This window comes from Taudactylus pleione, unplaced genomic scaffold (assembly GCF_031769625.1).
Source record: "Taudactylus pleione unplaced genomic scaffold, aTauple2 ptg000066l, whole genome shotgun sequence".
NCBI classification, from domain to species: Eukaryota; Metazoa; Chordata; class Amphibia; order Anura; family Myobatrachidae; genus Taudactylus; species Taudactylus pleione.
The window spans coordinates 28,575,040-28,597,767 of NW_028284468.1; the positions used below are offsets into that span (position 1 = coordinate 28,575,040).

Here is a 22,728-nt window from a genome sequence, read left to right on the forward strand (position 1 = left end):
AAGATAACAGAACAAAACTGCTTCTGACATTGAAGATAAGAATCTTCAAATCTGTAGATAATCATCCTATAGAAAGTGGCGACAAGGAGACCAAGTAATAGGCCACCTAGGCATCGGCGAGGACAAATTCCACACAACTCCAGTGTATCCATAGAATAACTGATTGGAGTAGGAGAAAAGCAGAGCTTGCAAGATACAGAAGACTACCTAGGGATGGATAAAATATATCACATTGAGAAGGTGACAAGAACCTTGCAAGAAGTATGGCAGCCACAAAATAAGGACGAAGAAACGAGACAACGCCAACTGGAACTGGGGTCCTACTGGTAGCGTCACAAGGCTCTTGGATAGAGCATTGTCAAACCCTGGCAAGGAGCAAGCAGGGTAGGCCTACAGACACAGTCAGGGGGAAACTGCAGTGGTGAGAAAAAATAAAGCGAAAAACACCACAGCTACTAGTGCTGACCTACTCCTACCAGCACTTGAGTTAACTTTTTTGGATATAAAGCTCCTCCACTCCCAACCCTTCCTCTATTAAGTACTGGCTCCTCAACCATCACTATTCCCAATTGTGAAAAAGTGTCCCCCAGATGAAAGAAAGAGAAATCATGTGATAACACACCATATTAAAACTTGTCAACACGCACAACATAAAGATTCTGCCAACACCCCCAGTCTCCTTGTCCAATTCCTATTTAGGATTGCTGCAGTGGCCGCACAGAGAACATCCAATTGTGTGAGCAAACGTTTAGACCAAACACCATAACTGATGTGCAATAACAAATAAAGCAGGTGGTTAGAGCTGATTGAGTTTGAGGAGCAGATTGGAGTAAGGCTCCCACTAACAGTCACCCTCGGAGATCATGGTCCCGTAGCTACTAACCACCCGTGAGGAGACCAGTGCAGGCTGTGTCAGAAGCGCAGATTCTTCCCCTGGGAGATAGGAGGCTGTGTTGAGGATGTGGCGGCAGATCCCAGTGTGTAGTGCATGGGTGCACTGCAGCAACTAACTGCCACTCCCGCTATATGGAGGACCGGCAGGCTACAATGTCTGGCCAGAATGGAGTCGAGACTGCAGTGTAAGGCCCCCACTAACAGTCCCTCCCCCCATGAACAAGGTGTCACACAGCTGGACATGGACACTGGGGAGGGATGGGGCTGTGCTGTTAATTCCAACCATGGTCCATGGCATGTGGACCACATGCTTTGTGGTTCTCATGGAGAACTCTGCAAACACCTATGTTAACATTAGAAAAAAACAAAACATAAACTAGCTGCTTTGCAGCTTAGCAAAATGTGCCCACTACGTGAGACACAAAAATAAAATGGATTTCCTATAATGTCCTATGGCCTCACAGGATGTAGAGGAGGTAGAGAAAGTTTTCAAACAAGCTTAGTTTTAATTTCGTGCCTGCTCCTGCTTTGGCGTCCTCTACACCCAAGGTGTACCAAAATCCCCAGATTGGATGAAATAGAATTTAGACTAAATTTTGTTAAAAAAAAAAAGCAAAAGTTTTGTTTATCTCCAACTGTTCATTTGTTCCATGCTTTAATTTCAGAGTACATTAAGATATAAAACTGGGTAACTTTAAATAAAACTGGAAAAATGGGGTGTTCTAGAAATTTTGAACTGTAGCTTTGATGCCTAGGAAAATATAGTGCTTGAATCAAGTTTCAAACTCAAATACTCCTAACTGCATAACTACCACTGAGGAGTAGATGTATTAACCACCGTTATGGCGTTTAGTGGTATCAGCACAAGTTATGTGCGTTGAAACCGCTTCTCCCCCAAGTACTTATGTGTTTGAAATTACAAGGGCGCAATGTCTCCATCTGCACTGATGTGCAGACAAACGTATGAACAGTCAATGGCACTGACCTTCCGACAACCAAAGCTATCGGAATTGCTGCCAGGGACCGTGCTTACCCCCCTCGTGACCATTGGTTTCCAGGACCTTGGAATCCATTTTCCACATTCCATCTGGATGGGTAGGCGCTGTGCATCTGAAACAAGCTGTCTACATGGGGATACCACAAGGGCAGTTTTTAATGCTGTTTTTTTATTGAAGGATGAGAGTGTACTGCAAGAATAAAACTGTTCTCTTATTCTAAAAGGTGTTGAACTACTACTCTCTCTTTTTACCTTTTGAGATTACAAGTGTATGAGAAGTTTATGGAAGAACCGTATACAGAGTATCTATTAACCTATCTGGATCCATGATTGAAAAGAATTGCTTATTGTCTTTGGATTGGACTCATTGAACACTGGCACATATAATTTATCTGCAGAGTAAGATATTTATTTTATCTGGACATTTGCTGTGGGCTTACACAATTTTATTTACTTTTCACTTGTGTCTTTTCTACTATATGTGAAACCTATTAGCGCCAGGTTTTGGGACCATTTCACCTACCATTTAGATTTGTTTTGGGAGAGTGGTAAAACTCCCTGTGTATTCGACAAGCTGCTATTAGGATATTTTTGTGCAATATTGGATTTCATTTCTTGTTATATAAGCGCTGGTCAGATGCCAAAAGAGGGAGAGTGCAACTCGCCGTAGAGGTGAATTAGCACTCACCCTCTTCGGCAAACCAAGCATTACTACATGTAGCAGTTATCAGGACACTCTTCTTCACCACGGTCCGGAGGTGATGCGGGTCCGTACAGATAACGGCAGCTGCCTGCTGTTTAATACAGCTACCCCTGGAGTATCATGAAGAGCATAACTGTACAAAGAACTATAAAAAGGCAAGAAGCCAATGCAATACCTACCTCTTCTCTAAACTGGCTATTCAGCCATATACATTTGAAACTCCTCCTGTTCTCAAAGTCTGTGATTTTCATCTTAAGCTGGAACACAGAAATAACAGTCACTCACACCATCATATTACAATAAAAATAATAATTTGATCATCATAAGACGACATACCTGCTGATAATATAGTTTCTTAGGCTGTCTAGGCTTGAAGAACTGAAGAAGGTCCCTTAAAGTTCCTTCATAATTATGCCTAAGAGGGTTTCCAGGACCATCCCTGTAACTATAGATTACACGTGTAAGTAACAGAATATGTTCACTATAACGTCAGCAGGGAGATACAGTAATCAGAATCTATGGGACGCAAGCTTTAGGATATTCGTGTATAACTATATAACAATAACATTTTAATACTGGATACAAAAAAACAACACAAATGTATATAACAAAACAAAGCTGCTGTATACAAAGTTGTCTGTTTTGGCAGTGACATGAAAGCAGTGTGTATACATCTGAACTACAAATCAATGATCTATGTACACGTGCCAACAATAAACCATTAACGGACTGTGAAAGGAAAAATAATAGCCATCAGAATCGGTCATCTGTGAATGTCCAAATACATGTGTACAAAGGGATTTAATGCCTATATTCCAAATTACTGGGCGGCTGCTTTCATAATGTAGCTGAACACAGCACAAAAGAAACGGACCATTGGCCAGATCTCCAGACTTGTTCATCAAAGTGCATTTGTGATTTTAATCACAAGATCTCCAGAAGAGCATACACTGATCTAAAGGGAAATATGGAATTGCAGAAATGTGTAAAAATGTAAAGCTTTTCCTTCCAAATGTAACTGACACATAAAAGCTGATAGACCGAATACTCCAAAGGAATCCATACATGTGGTGTTACTGTACAACCTTTCAAAGATTATTCAACATTTTTCTTTAGAAGTTCCTATTGAATGAACATAGCACTTACCCTTGAGATTTGAAAAACTGTAGAAGCATTGGGTCAGTGTTGAGTCTTTGTGCAACAGTCTTTGCAACCTATTAATTACAACACAGATATACTGTAGGTATTTATGAAACATTTCCCAGCAGTCAAATTGCAGAGGTTGAGAAAATGTGTTCAAAAGTTTAATTTTTTTTTTTTTTTAAATTGACATTGATATTTGGGAAATCATCTCAAGGGAAAGCGTAAGAAAACAAGAGATATGGTAAGAACTTACCTTTGTTATCTCTGTTTCTACGAAGTCCATAGGGTCCACAGGGTGACCTTGGGGTATAGCTGGATCCTGGATCCTCGGGCACCACGGAGTTAAAGCTTTTAGCTGCTCCCAGGATGCACTTGGGTCCAACCTCCCCTATACCCTGCCCCCGAGCCACAGGCACCTCAGTTGGTAAGCAGCCCAGGCCGGAGGAGGAGACGAAACAGAGAGAAGGAAGACTGGAACACACAAGAACCATACTCACAGAAATGGGAGACGGAAAACCGGTGACCAGTCACAGAGCCCATATGAAGCCAGGTGCGTCAGGGCGGGTGCCCTGTGGACCCTATGGACTTCGTAGAAACAGAGATAACAAAGGTAAGTTCTTACCATATCTCTTGTTTTCTACTTCAGGGTCCATAGGGGTCCACAGGGTGACCTTGGGGATGTCCCAAAGCAGTCCAACTAAGGGCGGGGACGCTCCTGTGCTGATAGGAGAACCCGGCGCCCAAAGGATGCATCCTGAGAGGCAAAGGTGTCAAACGCATAGAACCTCAAAAAGGTCTGAATGGAAGACCAGGTGGCCGCCTTACAGAGCTGAACAGCAGAGGCGCCACGGCTAGCAGCCCAAGAAGGGCCCACGGACCGAGTGGAATGAGCCTTAACAGAGGCTGGAACAGGTAAACCCTCCTGCATATAAGCCTCAATAATAACAGAACGAAGCCAACGGGCTAGAGTCTGTTTGTTGGCAGGCCAACCCCTCTTGTGAAAACCAAAGAGGATAAACAAAGAATCCGACTTCCTCACAGAACTAGTCCGGTCCACATAAACCTGGAGTGCCCGGACAACGTCTAAGGAAGTCTCCCCAGCCGAAAGATCAGGTGACTGAAAGGCTGGTACAACAATTTCCTGATTAATGTGGAACCTGGAAACCACCTTAGGCAGGAAATCAGGACGAGTGCGAAGCACCGCTCTGTCCTGATGAAAAATCAGAAAAGGGGGACGACAAGAAAGCGCCCCCAAATCTGAAACCCTCCTGGCAGAAGCAATTGCCAAGAGGAAAACAGTTTTAAAAGTTAGCCACTTGAGCTCCACTGACTCCAAGGGCTCAAAAGGAGGACCCTGTAAGGCCCTAAGAACCACCGCCAAATCCCACGGGGCCACAGGTGGCACAAAGGGAGGCTGGATTCTCAAAACACCCTGGAAAAAGGTGTGTACGTCCGGCATAGCAGCGATCCTGCGCTGGAACCACACCGACAGACCAGACACGTGTACCTTCAGTGAAGAAAGACGTAATCCTAAGTCCAAACCGGACTGAAGGAAAGCCAGAATACGCGAAACTCGGAACACCTGGGGATCATAGTTTCTGGCCTCGCACCACTGAAAGTAAGTGTGCCACACTCTGTGATAGATCCTCGCGGAAGCAGGCTTGCGCGCCCTCAGCATGGTGGTAATAACGGAGCTAGAAAAGCCCCGAGACCTCAGGACGGCTGTCTCAAGAGCCACGCCGTCAAAGATAGTCGACCCAGATCCGGGTGAAGACAGGGCCCCTGAGACAACAGGTCCCGCCGTTGAGGTAGGAGGTACGGAGCGTCGATGGACAGGCTCCGCAGATCGGAGTACCACGGCCTTCTGGGCCACGCTGGGGCCACCAGGATCAGTGTGCCTCCGTCCTGTTTGAACTTGCGCAGGACCCGAGGCAGCAGAGATATCGGAGGGAACAAGTAAGCCAGTTGAAACAGCCATTTCACCGACAGCGCGTCTATCAGACTTGCGCCTGCGTCCCTTGTCCTTGACCCGTACACAGGCAGCTTGTGATTGTAACGGGACGCCATCAGGTCCAGTTCTGGCAGCCCCCACTTGTCCACGAGTAGTTGGAATACCTCTGGATGAAGCGACCATTCCCCGGGATGCACATCGTAACGGCTGAGGAAGTCTGCCTCCCAATTGAGGACTCCTGGGATGAAAACTGCCGAGAGAGCTGGAAGATAGCGCTCCGCCCAAGCCAGGACGCGGGACACCTCCGACATCGCAGCTCGACTGCGAGTCCCTCCCTGGTGATTGATGTACGCCACCGTGGTGGCGTTGTCTGACTGCACCTGAACGGCCCTTCCGTGAAGAGCGGTGCCGGACGACTGCAGGGCTCTGTATACTGCCCGCAGTTCCAGGATGTTGATGGGAAGAATCGCTTCCTCCGCCGACCAACGACCCTGAAGTGACAAGGAGCCTGTCACCGCCCCCCAACCCCGGAGACTGGCATCTGTCGTGAGCAGAACCCATTCCGGGATCCAAAAGGGGCGCCCCTCCAGGAGATGCGCTGTCTGCAGCCACCAGGCTAGGGACAGACGCACCTCCGAGGACAACACCAGCATCTGAGAGCGGATCCTGTGTGGCAATCCGTTCCATTCTGAAAGAATCAGCCCCTGCAGGGGCCTGGAATGGAACTGGGCAAACTCCACCATGTCGAATGCCGACACCATGGACCCCAAAACTCTCATCGCTGAGTGCACCGACACTCTGCCACTGCTCAGACAACTGTGAATCCGCAGCTGTAAGGAGGAGACCTTCTCTGGAGTCAGAAAAATCCGTTGCTGACGAGAGTCCAGCAGGGCCCCCAAATGAACCATCCGTTGTGATGGGATGAGGGAGGATTTCTTCCAGTTGATCAACCAGCCGTGCGCCTGTAGACAAGCGACCGTCAGGTGGAGATGCTGGATCAGTACCTCCGGGGAGCTTGCCAGCAAGAGGAGGTCGTCTAGATACGGTAGCAACCGTATCCCCTGGCTCCGAAGGTGAGCCGCCATGACCGCCATCACCTTGGTAAATACCCTTGGTGCCGTGGAGAGACCAAAGGGTAGAGCCCTGAATTGGTAGTGGTTGTGGAGAATAGCAAACCGCAGAAACCGTTGGTGCGATGTTGCTATAGGCACATGGAGGTAGGCGTCCTGGATATCCAGGGAGACCATATAATCCCCCGGTTCCATCGCCAGTATGATGGAACACAAAGTTTCCATCCTGAATTTGGGAACCCTGAGAAACCTGTTCAGGGACTTCAAATTGAGGATGGGGCGATGAGAGCCATTGGGTTTCTGCACCAGAAACAGCGTAGAGTAATACCCCATCCCACGTTGAGACTGTGGTACGGGTATAATGACCCCCGCCGTCAGCAAGGCCTCTATGGCTTCCTGAACCTGCAAGGCCTTGGTTTTGTCCTGAGAAGGACTTGTGCAAAAAAACTGGCAAGGCGGCCTGTGCCGAAAAGACAGGGCGTACCCCTGGGAGACCACTTCTCGCACCCAGGCATCCGTGGTGGTATTGTGCCAGCACTGGGCGAATTGAAGAAGTCGGCCTCCCACTCTGGGGTCCCCCAGAGGGAGGCCCGTCCCATCACGCAGAAGGCTTATCTTCTGGCTTGGAAGAAGGGCGCCTAGCACTCCAGGCTTGCTTCTTTGGCTTTGAGGCGGTCTTGGGTGCGGACTGCCTCGGGAAGGACTGACCCTTTGCCTTGCCCTGAACCCGAAAGAAACGAAACGCCGAGCTCCGGACCTTAGCAGGTGTAGTAGCTGAAGGGAGGAAGGCTGACTTGGATTTTGCCAGGGTATCTACTATTTTGTCCAGGTCCGGACCAAATAGTAATTCCCCATTAAAAGGTAAGGCCTCCAAGCCTTTCTTTGAATCCGCGTCTGCTCTCCAAGACCGCAACCACAAGGATCTACGAGCAGACACTGCTGCCGACGAAACCCTAGAGGTCAACAGGCTAGCATCCAAAGATGCTTCTCCAATGTAGGAGGCGGCATCTCTCATCTGTCCTAACAACGCCCTCTGGACGTCCGGAGATTCATCCATTCATACGTGTCCTCCAAGGCGTTGGCCCACCCCTCAATGGCCTTGGCCACCCAGGAGATGGCCATGGACGGCCGGGCTACAGCCCCTGAGAGAGAATAATTAGACTTTAGACAAGTCTCCACCTTCCTGTCCGTAGGATCCTTCAGCGAGGATATAGACGGCAATGGCAAAGTAGCACTCCTGATGAGGCGTGTTACATGGGAATCGACTGCAGGCGGAGTTTCCCATTTCTTACAATGCGCTTCCGGGAATGGATAATTGGACGCCAAGCGTTTCTGTGGCAGGAAACGCTTACTGGGCGTCTGCCAGGCCACCGCCATGTGATCAGTCAACTGATCAGACAAGGGGAACGCTGTAGAAGTAACCTTAGCCTTTTTAAAACTAGGATACCTTGACTTGGGAGCGGGTGCCTCATCCTCAATCAGAAGAATAGCCCGCACCGCCTTAACCAGAGCCCGCACATTGATGGAAGACTTAGTGTCTACCTCCTGGACTGAGGCATCTGAGGCTGAGTCATCCTGTACCTCACCATCATCCGAGAACCCCTCAGAATCCGAAAGATGCGCAGCCTGTGCCATGACTGAGCGTTTAGACGCCCTGGAGGGCACGTCACTGCGCAACATCGACTGAAAAGCCGAAGATGCTGCCGCCAAATCTTGGACAGTGTGGGAAAGCGCATCCACCCAGGGTGGAGGAGCTGTCACAGGAGCCTGAAACGGCACCACAGCCGGCTGTGCCACAGGGGTGGACTGAATATACATTGGCAACCCCGCATAGGGACCAACAGGCTGAGACCCCGGGGGAGTCTGCAATAATTGTGGGACACCCGGGGAATGGGGGATGGCAGGCTGGGGCAACGTCCTAGTAGGGGCAGCAGTCGGGACCGACAGACGGTCCGCGATGGACACCAGCACCTGGGAAAACATCGCCCATGGTGGCTCCTGCGAAATGGGAGGTTTAGACGTACCAGGGACCGCCTGGCACCGTCCGCACAGGCCGTCCTGTGACAAATCCTCCCTATCCACTCCTGCAGAACAGCGCCTGCAGGAGAACAATACCGGAGCCCCGGAGAGCTCAATCTCCTCCTCAGACATGACTTAGGAAGAAAACGTGCGCACTCACCAGTGTGCTGAACAACAGCCCACAATATGGCACCGTGTAGCACACAACTGTATGTGACGGACCTCACAAATACGTGATCTATATAGGTGAGGTCAGTAGAAACACCCTTCCCCCGCACACCTGTAGGGCTTGTAGGAGAAGGAAAGGGATAGGTACAGGCTGACAGTAAGTAGAAAAAAGACACAGACAGGCAGCACTAGCAAAAGTCACATACCATGCAGGAAGATATACTCACTGCACCTTTCCACTACAATCAACCTCCCAGATTCAGTGTCTGGGAGGGCTATAGCGCTGTGTACACTGTCCTCGTCGGGGGAGAGGTACACAGGGGGACCGGTCCGCGTGCTCCCTGAGAGTATCCACGCTGCCACAGAGAAAATGGCCGCTGGAGACCTCAGAGGAGGAGTGGCCGTGTATCTGCAGCTCAGCGACGCCAGACTCCGAGCTGAAAGGCGCGCTGAGCTGAGGGGAGGAGCCGCTGACAGGGAAGGCTTCCTCCCCTGGCTAGCATATTAACCCCCGGGTTGCCGGCATCCCGCTTGCCGCGATATTAACCCTGGTGGTCTAGTGGTCTGGCGGGGTATGCCTCCGCTGGAGGGGGGGCCCGCCACCACCGCTAGCGCCCCCGGTCTGTCCCCTAGACCGGGGGCATGGGACTGCATTTAAAAGGAACCCGCGCACCGCCGCTAATGAGCGGTGCGCGGCTTACCTGATCTCCCCGGCGTCTTCCGGCAGCAGTCCCGGGGGAAACCAGAGTCCGGCTAGTACAGACTCTGGCTTCCCCCGCCGCGATCCCCAGTTCAGTGCTGGCGTCGCGGCGCCAGCAGGGAGAAGGAGCGGCAGCGTGGGCGTCTGTACAGACAGCCCAGCGCTGCCGCTCTGGAGAACAAAACTAGTGTAAAAATAAATTTAACCTAGTTAAATAAAAAGCTTTAGGGGGCTGCTCCTGCAGCCCCCCCCGCAGGGTGACCCGACTCCGGCCGGGCACCATCTAAAACTGAGGTGCCTGTGGCTCGGGGGCGGGGTATAGGGGAGGTTGGACCCAAGTGCATCCTGGGAGCAGCTAAAAGCTTTAACTCCATGGTGCCCGAGGATCCAGGATCCAGCTATACCCCAAGGTCACCCTGTGGAACCCTATGGACCCTGAAGTAGAAACTGTTTTGAGGGGCACTCAATTGAAATATAACAAATAAAAACATTATTAAATATGCATTAAAAAATAATTACCACCGTTCCTATTTCAGAGACAAATCATTTGTAAGACGACACATGTTAAAAGACTCATATCATATATGAGAAAGCTGGTGAAATATAGTAAAATGATAATCCAACAGCAGATGCCCAATATACTTATTCTCACCCCTTGGTGAGAGGATAGTACTACACTCAGCTATTCACTGCTGGTTACAATGACTTGCAGCAGCTGCTGCCCTGTCTCTTTATAGAGGGGGTAGTCTATAATCTTATCTGATTCTATACTTTTGTCCATATTATAATTAGTTTGGGTACCTGTAGCAGAAATTATACTGTTGCACAAGATAATCTTACTCAGGAGATACGTGATTTGGATTGTGTTTTGAAAATATCTCCTGTACACAATTATGCACAGTACTATGAATTTCTAAAAAAATGAAATGTGTGTCATTATGACTACTAGATATGCCAAGTGAATATCACAGTGACTGCTGAGACTGATTGGTCACTGTACCTTTATTTATATTATATCTAGAATTTAATTGGTTACTTTACCATAATTGTGGTACACTACTTCTTTGAACAATCTGATTATATTGTGATTATTGGATTATCAGTTTACTATATTTCACCAGCTTTCTCGTATATGATTCTTTTACCATGCGTGTCTTTTTACAAATGATTTGTCTCTGAAATATTAACGCTGGCAATTATTTTTTAATGCATATTTAATACATTTTATGCTTTGTTATATTTCAATTGAGTGCCGCCAAAAACAGAGTTTCTTCCTCTTTCTCTTGAGATGCTTTCCCAAAGGTCTAAATACACTCTCAGGGAGCACCTCCATTTGGGTTATTATAATACCCTGATAAGGGTTTATGTACTACAAAACTGTGGAATTATCATCATCATTTTTATTCTGGAGTCTTGTGCTCAGGTTTTTTCCCCCTTTCCTGGTAGTGACATTGATATTTATAAGATAAAAGTTTTTTATTATGGCCCACATACACAAAACATTAACGTGATATGTAATTTATACATTAAATGCAAAAAAACTTCATGATTGTGTTCCTCATTGGGCAAATCAATGTTTTGCCATCATCCTTTTGGGGGCACTGGAACAATGGGTATGTGGGGTCAAGCAAGGAGTTTGTGCATTTTAACAATCTAAAACAAGCTCTGATATCCTCCCCACCTGTATCCTCTAGAAAGCAGGAATCCACTTATCTAAACCCCTGCAGGAACAGGCTGTATAAGAAATTTACTTTTTATTCATTTATTTTATTGCTACAAGACATGCATGGGAGATATTCAACGGTTTGCATGACCAACCCTTTTGTCACGTGATAATGCACGATATTAACCATGTTAAGTAGCTTCTATGTTCTAAGTGACGGGCATGCTACTACATTATGGTGCACCCGGAGCTCGTTATCAGCCCCAAAGATGTACTTTTTTTACGCAGAATTCTGCTGGCACCTCAGGAAGGTAGGACCAGAAATCCTCGGGGCTGGTAAGGCAAACAAGTGAACAGGTCCCATTCAGCTTAGACAGGAGCTACAAGAACTACAAACAACTGAAATGCCCCAATAAGAAGGCCCAACTAAACGAGCCCAAACTGCTGCTCCACTCCTCTAGCTCTTACTGCAGAGACGTTATCGAATTGGAAAGGTCCTTGTTTTGTGGGGTATTAACAGTCCTTGAAGTCTTAACACTCTGCTTCTCTCACCATCTATTGAGTCTTCAAAATGTCACTCAAAATTGGCCAGTGGACAGTCTGAGGGGGACGTCCGTTGCAGTGTTTGAGAGTCTGAGGGACGGCTTCCGCACATACCCATGGATGGCATAGCTGGTCTGGTAGAATCAGTCAAGGTCAAGTCTATTGTAGAGCTTACCCTGCAATGACTACTTATAAGGAGGTGTGAAACAGTTATTCTGTCCAACTACCCACTTGTCCAACCCATGGGTCCTTGGCCCACTTTCCTACTCCCTTAGAAATACCAGCTAAGACACAAACCAGTTCAGGATGATGAATTTTCACCCGGGTTTCCCCCGGATACTCAGTTTTCCACCCATGCAAAATATACTGGTAGGTTAATTTGCTCCTAAAGAAAATTAACCCTAGTGTGTGTGCATGTGGTAGGGAGCTTGTAAGCTCCACTGGGGGCAGGTACTGATGTGAATGGCCAAATATTCTCTGGAAAAGCACTGCGGAACATGTACGCGCTATATAAATAACTGGTAATCAATATATAATGCTGCTGGAGCCTGTTAAAACCATTTTAGCATCAGATTATCAAGAGGGTGGAAAAGTGGTCAGAACAGCTTTAGCAAGGTTTGCAGTCTGTTATGTCTAAATTACTTACATTGGTGACAGAGTATCTGGGTGATGCATCCTATGATACGGGACAAGTTAGGGCTGGGATTTCAGCCCCAGTGACTACAGTGTGAAATATGATCTCAATGGAAACTGCCTTGCATGAAATTCTTATGGAAATGATCTGAACCATGAAGGTGGTGCAATTTGCACATTTCCACTCCATGATGTTTCAGATCAAGCTCATATTGACCAACCAGTTCATCAGGATGTCATCAAAGGCTCAAGAGTCAAACGCTCCATTGGTGGCTTAAGTTAGACAACCTCTACAGTAGTCATCCATTTGAGATCAGGCAATCGTGAATACGGATGCCAGCCGAAAGGTGCTATTCACTGTCTGAGACTTAGGACTCCAAGAGTTCCCATAAATGTACTAGTCCAGAGGTTCCCAAACCCCATCCTCAAGACACCCTACCAGTCCAGGTTTTAAAGATATCCATGCTTGACAACAGGTGACTTAAGTACACCAGTCAAATGGTTTTAACCACCTGTGCTCCACCATGGATATCTCTAAAAGCTGAGCTGTTGGGGTGCTTTGCGGACGGCGACATGCCACCAGGTAGGCACCAAGTGTTCCATTACAATGAATGATACCACAAATAATAGGGTGGAGCAAAATATATCAGCAAGCTCATCAGATATCATAGCAAGTGTGGAGAACTGGAAAGTAGATTTTCTTAACAGGCATGCTCTACAACCTGGAGAATGGCATTATTGCCATGCAAGTCTCATAGAATTTTCATCTAGTTTTCTTTCTTTTTAACCCTTGGTGCACTGCTCCTGGTGAGATAAAGTAAATGTGTTAATGCCAATCTAATAGCACCAGACTAGCCAAGGAGATTGTGGTTCACAGAAATTATCAATGTGGCAACAGGCTTCTCACTGCAACGGTTACATCAGAGACCGTTTTATCACCAAGATTTACCTCAGCTGGCTCAAACAGTGTGGCTGTTGAAGCATTGATCCTTAAGTGAAAACTCTTCTCTGGCAGTCTAATTTAGACCAGAATTAAGGCTAGAAAGCAGTTTTTGAATGAAAGCCATAGTATCTGACAGATCTAGATTTCTTGGTGCAAGAAAAAATGAAGTGTCTGGAAAGTGTTCTCAAATCTTCTGTAAAAGTTCACATCACAGCCCTTTCAGTTTTCTTTCAAAAACGAAATGCAAGTCTACTGGAGGTAGAGATTTTATTGGAAGGAGTTTCAAGTGTAAGAGACACATACCCCCCTGCTATAGCTCAGAGCCACTGAAGCAGAACAGCCTTTTTAGCCCTTGAAGTCGTGGATTTGTAATCGGTTACCTAGAGTGTTACAGAGCTAGGAGCTCTTGCAGGCATCTGCACATTTATATTAAAAGGGCTCTTCTTACAACTACACCATCCATTCAGCCAAGGTATTGTCTTAACTCCAGTCTATCAGGATACTTTCCGTCCTAGCACAGGTAGTGGTGGGTCTTCAGAATGGTGCCCACAAGAGGGGTAGGCATAGGTCTAAATATACTATCGGTATGCGGTTTACTTCAGTAACTTAAAAAGGCTAACATTGGCACGGGGAAACCTGTTGTGACAATGTGAAAGCACACTGAACCTGAGCAGTTGGTGCTTTCTGGGTAGCGTGGCACGTAGCCTCAAGCGAGCCGCTATGACGAACAGCCACCTGGTCTTCTGTCCATGCGTTTACAATGTTTTGCAGATTCAATGTGTTTTGCACTAGTTTTGGACAGAAAGTGTTGCGGGCAAGAGCTTTAGAGAATACACTCACATAGGGGCAATTTTGGGTTATCCTCATGGTTTCAGTGTCCCCCAAAAGATCGATGGAAACAAGAGATATGGTAAGAACTTACCTTTGTTATCTCTGTTTCTACGAAGTCCATAGGGTCCACAGGGTTGACCTTGGGGTATAGCTGGATCTGGATCCATGGGCACCACGCAGTTAAAGCTTTAGCTGCTCCCAGGATGCACTTGGGTCAGTCCTCCTCTATACCCCGCCCCCGGCCACAGCACCTCAGTTGGTAAGCAGCCAAGGCCGGAGGAGGAGACTAAACAGAGAGAAGGAAGACTGGAACACACAAGAAACCATACTCACAGAAATGGGAGACGGAAAACCGGTGACCAGCCACACAGCCCATTTGAAGCCAGGTGCGTCAGGGCGGGCGCCCTGTGGACCCTATGGACTTCGTAGAAACAGAGATAACAAAGGTAAGTTCTTACCATATCTCTTGTTTTCTACTTCAGGGTCCATATGTCCCAAAGCAGTACAACTAAGGGCGGGAACGCTCCTGTGCTGAAAGGAGTACCCGGCGCCCAAAGGATGCATCCTGAGAGGCAAAGGTGTCAAACGCATAGAACCTCAAAAACGTTTGAATTGAAGACCAAGTGGCCGCCTTACACAGCTGAACAGCAGAAGCGCCACGTCTAGCAGCCCAAGAGGGACCCACAGAACGAGTGGAATGAGCCTTAACAGAGGCTGGCACAGGTAAGCCCTCCTGTGCATAAGCCTCACAAATAACGGAACGAAGCCAACGGGCTAACGTTTGTTTGTTGGCAGGCCAACCCCTCTTGTGAAAACCAAAGAGGATAAACAAGGAATCAGACTTCCTAACCGAAGCCGTCCGGTCTACATAAATTCGAAGCGCCCGGACCACATCTAAGGAAGTCTCACCAGCTGAAAGATCAGGGGACTGAAAAGCTGGCACAACAAGTTCCTGATTAATATGGAACTTCGAGACCACTTTGGGCAAAAACTCAGGACGAGTGCGGAGCACCGCTCTGTCCTGGTGAAAAATCAGGAAAGGAGGGCGACAGGAAAGCGCCCCCAATTCAGACACCCTCCTGGCCGAAGCAATTGCCAGGAGAAAAACCGTTTTAATGTCAGCCACTTGAGCTCCACCGCCTCAAGAGGCTCAAACGGAGGACCCTGCAGGACCCGTAGCACCACCGCCAAGTCCCAAGGAGCCACAGGAGGCACAAAGGGAGGCTGGATCCTGAGAACACCTTGGAAAAAGGTGTGAACGTCTGGTAGTATTGCAATACGCCGTTGAAACCACACGGACAAGGCGGACACATGAACCTTCAGAGATGCAAGGCGTAAGCCGAGATCCAATCCTGACTGAAGAAATTCCAAGATCCTAGAAACTCGGAACACCCGAGGATCATAATGTCTGGACTCACACCACTGAAAGTAAGTGTGCCACACTCTGTGATAAATCCGTGCTGAAGCAGGCTTGCGTGCCCTGAGCATGGTACCAATAACCGAACTGGAGAAGCCCCGAGACCTCAAGACGGCTGTCTCAAGAGCCACGCCGTCAAAGACAGCCGACCCAGATCCGGGTAAAGGCAGGGCCCCTGAGACAACAGGTCCCGACGCTGAGGAAGAAGGTACGGAGCGTCGATGGAGAGGCTCCTGAGATCGGAGTACCAAGGACGTCTGGGCCACGCCGGAGCTACCAGCACGAGCATGCCGCCGTCCTGCTTGAATTTCCGCAAAACCCGAGGAAGCAGGGATATCGGAGGAAACAGATACGCCAGGTGAAACGTCCATTTCACCGACAGCGCGTCCACCAGACTTGCACCTGCGTCTCTTGTCCTTGACCCGTAAACGGGCAACTTGTGATTGTGACGGGAGGCCATCAAGTCCAGCTCCGGCAGTCCCCACCTGTCCACGAGTAGCTGAAACACCTCTGGGTGAAGCGACCATTCCCCGGGATGCACGTCGTGACGGCTGAGGAAGTCCGCCTCCCAATTGAGGACTCCGGGGATGAAGACCGCCGAGATCGCTGGAATGTGACCCTCCGCCCAAGTCAGGATACGAGACACCTCCGACATCGCTGCCTGACTGCGAGTTCCGCCTTGGTGATTGATATACGCCACCGTGGGGGCGTTGTCGGACTGCACCTGTACCGCCCTTCCGTGAAGAGCGGGGCCGGACGACTGCAGGGCCCTGTATACTGCCCGCAGTTCCAGGATGTTGATGGGGAGAAGTGCTTCTTCCGCTGACCAACGACCCTGAAGCGACAAAGAGCCGGTCACTGCCCCCCAACCCCGGAGACTGGCATCCGTCGTGAGCAGGACCCAGTCCGGGATCCAAAATGGGCGCCCCTCGACCAGATGAGCTGTCTGAAGCCACCAAGCCAAAGATAGCCGAACGTCCGGAGACAACACCAGCACCTGAGAGCGGATCCGGTGAGGTAACCCGTTCCATTCTGATAGAATCAGCCCCTGCAGGGGCCGGGAATGGAACTGGGCAAATTCCACCATGTCGAATGTCGACACCATGGACCCCAGAACTCTCATAGCCGAATGGACCGACAGGCGGCAACGGCTCAGGCAACTGCGTATCCGCAGCTGTAGGGAGGCGACCTTCTCCGGAGTCAGGAAGATCCTTTGCTGACGCGAATCCAGCAGGGCTCCCAAATGAACCATCCGCTGTGATGGAATCAGGGAGGACTTTTTCCAATTTATCAACCACCCGTGTGCTTGCAGGCAAGCGATCGTCAGGTGGAGATGTTGAAGCAGTACCTCCGGGGAGCTCGCCAGCAACAGGAGGTCGTCCAGGTACGGCAGCAGCCGTACATTCTGGTTCCGAAGATGTGCGGCCATGACCGCCATAATCTTCGTGAACACCCTCGGTGCCGTGGAGAGACCAAAGGGTAGCGCCCGGAACTGATAGTGGTGTTGACGGATAGCGAACCTCAGATACCGCTGGTGTGAAGATGCTATCGGAACATGGAGGTAGGCGTCCTGGATGTCCAGGGACACCATGTAATCCCCCGGTTCCATCGCCAGAATGATGGAACGTAACGTTTCCATCCTGAACTTGGGAACTCTGAGGAATTTGTTCAGAGACTTCAAGTTGAGGATAGGGCGATGAGAACCATTGGGTTTCTGCACCAGAAACAGAGACGAATAATACCCCGTCCCTCGTTGTGATAGATGAAAGGGAACAATGACCCCTGCTTTCAGCAAGGACTCTATAGCCTCCTGAACCTGTAACGCCTTGGTCTTGTCCTGAGAAGGACTTGTGCAGAAAAACTGGTGGGGTGGTCTGTGCCGAAAAGACAGGGCGTACCCCTGGGAGACCACTTCTCGAACCCAGGCATCCGTGGTGGTATTGTGCCAGCACTGGGCAAATAGAAGAAGTCGGCCTCCCACTCTGAGGTCCCCCAGAGGGAGGCCCGTCCCATCAGGCCGCAGGTTTATCTTCCTGCTTGGAAGAAGGGCGCCGAGCACTCCAGGCTTGCTTCTTGGGTTTAGAGGCCGTCTTACTCGCAGACTGTCTCGGGAAGGACTGACCTTTCGTCTTACCCTGAACCCGAAAGGAACGAAAAGCCGAACTCCGAACCTTAGCAGGCAGTGCCGCCGAAGAGAGGAAGGCCGACTTGGATTTAGCCAGGGTGTCCACTATTTTGTCCAAGTCCGGGCCAAATACTAATTCCCCATTGAAAGGTAAGGCCTCCAGACCTTTCTTTGAATCAGAGTCCGCTCTCCAGGACCGCAACCATAAGGATCGGCGGGCAGACACCGCTGCAGCCGATACCCGCGAGGTCAGCAGACTAGCATCTAAAGAAGCTTCTCCAATGTAAGAAGCAGCGTCCCTCATTTGTCCCAACAACGCCGGCTGGACATCCGGAGCGTCGTCCGGGAAGGTATCTTCCAATGCATTGGCCCACCCCTCAATGGCCTTGGCCACCCAGGAGATGGCCATGGACGGTCGGGCCACCGCCCCGGAGAGGGAGTAAATAGACTTTAAGCAAGTCTCAACTTTCCTGTCCGTGGGATCCTTCAGCGAGGATATCGACGGTAATGGTAAGGTGGCGCCCCGAGTTAAACGGGTGACATGGGAATCCACCGCCGGTGGAGTTTCCCATTTTTTACAATGTGCCTCAGGGAAGGGGTAATTAGAAGCCAACCGCTTCTGAGGAAGGAATCTCTTACTGGGCGCCTGCCAAGCTACCGCCATATGATCCGTCAACTGATCCGACAGGGGAAACACCGCAGAAGCCACCTTAGTTTTTTTGAAACTAGGAAACTTCGACTTAGGAACCGGTGCCTCATCCTCTATAAGAAGAATAGCTCGCACCGCCCTAACTAGTGCTCGCACATTAATGGACGACTTGGTATCCATTTCCTGGACCGAGGCGTCCGAGTCAGTGTCATCAGGGACCTCCCCATCATCTGAGGAACCCTCTGAGTCCGATACCTGAGCAGCCCGTGTCATGAGTGGGCGTTTTGAAATCCTAGAAGGCATGTCAGTCTGCAACATTGACTGAAAAGCCGAGGAAGCGGCCGCCAAATTTTGCACGGAGTTGGAGAGCACATCCACCCAGGGTGGAGGAGTCACCATAGGGGCCTGAAAAGGTACCACAGGCTGCTGCGGCACAGGGGAAGCCTGTATATACATAGGCAACCCCGCATAGGGACCCACCGACTGAGACCCAGGAGGACTCCGCAATAACTGCGGGACACCCGGGGAATGGGGGATGGTCGGCTGGGGCAACGACCTAGTAGGGAGAGCAGTCGGGACCGACAGACGGTCCGCAATAGACACCAGCACTTGAGAAAACATCGCCCACGGTGGTTCCTGCGCCAGAGAAGGTCTGGATGGGCCAGGAGCCACCTGGCATCGACTACACAGGCCATCCTGTGACAAATCCTCCCTATCTACTCCTGCAGAACAGCGTCCGCAGGAGGCCAACACCGGAGCCACTGAGCGCTCAACCTCCTCGTCTGACATGACAGAATATATTATATATCTGGCACCAGGGTAGAAGTAAAACGCACTCACCGGTGTGCTGAACAACAGCCCACAATATGGCACTGAGTAGCACACAACTGTATGTGACGGACCTCACAAATACGTGATCTATATAAGTGAGGTCAGTAGAAACGCCCCTCCCCCACACACCTGTAGGGCTTGTAGGAGAAGTAAAGGGATAGGTATAAGCTGACAGTAAGTAGAAAATAAGCACAGACAGGCAGCACTAGCAAAAGTCACATACCATGCAGGAAGATATACTCACTGCACCTTTCCACTACAATCAACCTGCCCAGATTCAGTGTCTGGGAGGGCTATAGTGCTGTGTACGCTGTCCTTAATCAGGGGAGAGGTACACAGGGGGACCGGTCCGCGTGCTCCCTGAAGATCTGCGCTGCCACTGTGAGAAAATGGCCGCTGGAGACCTCAGAGGAGGAGTGGCCGAGTAGCTGCAGCTCAGCGACGCCAGACTCCGTGCTGAAAGGCGCGCTGAGCTGAGGGGAGGAGCCGCTGACAGGGAAGGCTTCCTCCCCTGGCTAGCATATTAACCCCAGGGCTTGCCGGCATCCCGCTTGCCATATATCCCTGGTGGTCTAGTGGTCCCACGGGTTATTCCTCCTCAGAGGGGGAGCCCGCCGCCACCGCTAGCGGCCCCCGGTCTGTCCCCTAGGACCGGGGGCAAAGGACTGCATCTGCAGGCAAAACCCGCGAGCCGCCGCTAATCGGCGACTCGCGGCTTACCTTGTCCCCGGCGACTCCGGCAGCAGTCCAGGGAGGGACCCAGAGTCCGGCTAGTACGGACTCTGGCCTCCCGCCGCGATCCCCAGCGCAGTACTGGCGTCGCGGCGCCAGCGGGGAAGGAGAGCGGCAGCGTGGGCGTCTGCATAGACAGCCCGTCGCTGCCACACTAGAGCCTCTGTTTTAAAATAAAAATCTAACAGGCTCTTTTTTTTTTTTTTTTTAAATAAAAATAGAAAGCTTTTGGGGGCTGCTCCTGCAGCCCCCCTGCGCAGGTGACCCGACTCCGGCCGGGCACCAACTCAAACTGAGGTGCTGTGGCCGGGGTATAGAGGAGGACGGACCCAAGTGCATCCTGGGAGCAGCTAAAGCTTTAACTGCGTGGTGCCCATGGATCCAGATCCAGCTATACCCCAAGGTCAACCCTGTGGACCCCCTATGGACCCTGAAGTAGAAATAACAGTTTTTGTACAGACGTTAAATCTTTTTCTCTATCACTTGGGAGACGCTAGACATCCAGCTTTATAATGCTCTGGTTCTCCCTGGTCTCTTTACCCGAATTGCTTAGAAAGCACAGGATTGCGGCAAGGTTACAGGATACAGAAGGGGAGGAGTTCAGACTTGTGTCAGATTCTTAATATGCCCAAACTCTTGCCTATTCCTCTATCCCACCTCAAGTGTCCCGAATGTATTCAGAGAAAAAAAAATTATTGCAAGAACAAAAATAGTGTTATTGTTACCACACATTCACAATACGAGATGCACATGGTTCTATAACAATGACTGTTAATCAGTATGTTTAATTTGATCAGTGAACACAACTTGATAATCTGAAAGATTATCTAATAAGGCCTTATCGAAATATACAGGCACCCCCTTCACATAATTTAGCTTGTAGGACTTAATATGTGTGTACATCTGTAAGAAGGATAACTGTGGAGGACACAACAAAATAAGGTGTAAAATACATACATGTGAGTAATTCATTCTGTTAGACAATGTAACAACGAATCCTGGATCATTAGGAATTGTTTTGTCACAGAAGATTACATCAACACGGTGATAAAGGTCTCTGAAGTATTCCTTAGCAGTCGCCAATTCACTGTTCTCATTCTCTGGATCATCTCTAGACAAGACGAGAATACATTGAATGGTGGTTCTAGATAATCTAGGTACAATTATTTATCCATTATTCATACATAATGACAAATGTCTTATGTTCACCACAATAAATAGATGTGGGGGTGAACTAGATCAAAATGGAAGAAAATAACGTGTGAACACAGTTATAGCTAGATGGAGTTCAGTTGCACTAAGGCCTTAATGAAATATACAGGCAACTCCTTCCCATAGTTTAGCTTGCAGGACTTGAGTGTGTGTACATCTGTACAAAGGTCAACTGCGGTGTAATATTCAGCAGCATTCTCTATGACAACCGTTCAAGACATAACATACAACCTGCCCTTCATTTTACATTTTAGTACATTTATAGATCTGGTATGACCCTATGTTGGCAAGTATCACTTAAAAATGCAAATAAGAAACAGTACGCAAATGATAATTTATAGCAAAAAAAAAAAAAACACACACACACCACAATAGTAAGCATTTAATTGCTGTTGCATCTCTTTAATAGAAAATGTTTTTGGGGATTGGAAAACATTTCTGAAGAATGCACTAGAGCACAGGTTCTCAAGCTCGGTCCTCAGGACCCCAAACTGTGCATGTTTTCCAGGTCTCCTCAGAATCACAAGTGAAATAATTAGCTCCACCTGGGGATCTTTTAAAATGTGTTAGTGAGCAATGACTACGCCTGTGCACCTGCTAGAAGACCTACAAAATGTGAACTGTGTGGGGTCCTGAGGACAGAGTTTGAGAACCACTGCACTAGAGAAGTGAATCTACTATAGAGTATATATGAGATGATATTTTTGCATACATTACTACATTTAAAATGTAAAAACATAACACTAGAAATTTAGTGAGCCCACATCCAATTTAATTTTTTTGTGTGTTTTGCTTTTAGAACACATTCTATTTCTGTGTGTTTAAATGTTTCAACAATGAGAGTTAAGGTAAGAACTTACCTTTGTTAACTCTCTTTCTTCGAAGCCCATAGGCTCCACAGGGAGACCTTGGGGTATAGCTGAATCTGGATCCCGGGCATCACGTAGTTAAAAGCTTTGCTCCCAGGATGCACTGGAACCATCCTCCTCTATACCCCGCCCCCGAGCCACCTCAGTTGGTAAGTAGCCAAAGTCCGGAGGAGGAAAAAGAAGGAAGACTGGAACACTCGAGAATCACACTCACAGAGAAGGAAAAACAGTGACCAGTACAAGAACCCACATGAAGCCAGGTGCATCAGGGCGGGTTACCGGTGGACCCTATGGACTTCGAAGATAGAGAGTTAACAAAAGTAAGTTCTTACCATAACGCTCATTTTCTTCTTCAGGTTCCACAGGCTCCACAGGGAGACCTTGGGGATGTCCCAAAGCAGTCCTTTTAAAAGGTGGGGACGCTCCTGAGCTGAGAGTAGAATTCGGGACCAAAGGAAGCATCCTGAGAGGCGAAGGTGTCAAATGCATAGAACCTCAGAAAGGTCTGGATAGAAGACCACGTGGTCGCCTTACAAAGCTGAACAGAGTACAATGGAGCTTTAACAGAAGCTGGGACAGGTAGGCCTGCCTGTGTGTAAGCCTCTGAGATAGTCATACAAAGCTATCTAGCCAAT

The 22,728-nt window shown here is 48.9% G+C and overlaps 1 protein-coding gene across 1 annotated transcript in view; it reads right to left on the minus strand.

Moving 5' to 3' along the window:
* Positions 1-22,728, minus strand: part of USP7 (ubiquitin specific peptidase 7) — a 161,103-nt gene that overhangs the window by 24,532 nt on the left and 113,843 nt on the right. Inside the window, exons 23-26 of the mRNA XM_088466762.1 lie at positions 20,970-21,123; positions 3,741-3,808; positions 2,931-3,039; positions 2,774-2,851 (exon numbers count right to left, since the gene is read on the minus strand). Coding sequence (XP_088322888.1) covers positions 2,774-2,851; positions 2,931-3,039; positions 3,741-3,808; positions 20,970-21,123 — 409 coding nt within the window. The remainder of the gene's footprint in view (positions 1-2,773; positions 2,852-2,930; positions 3,040-3,740; positions 3,809-20,969; positions 21,124-22,728) is intronic.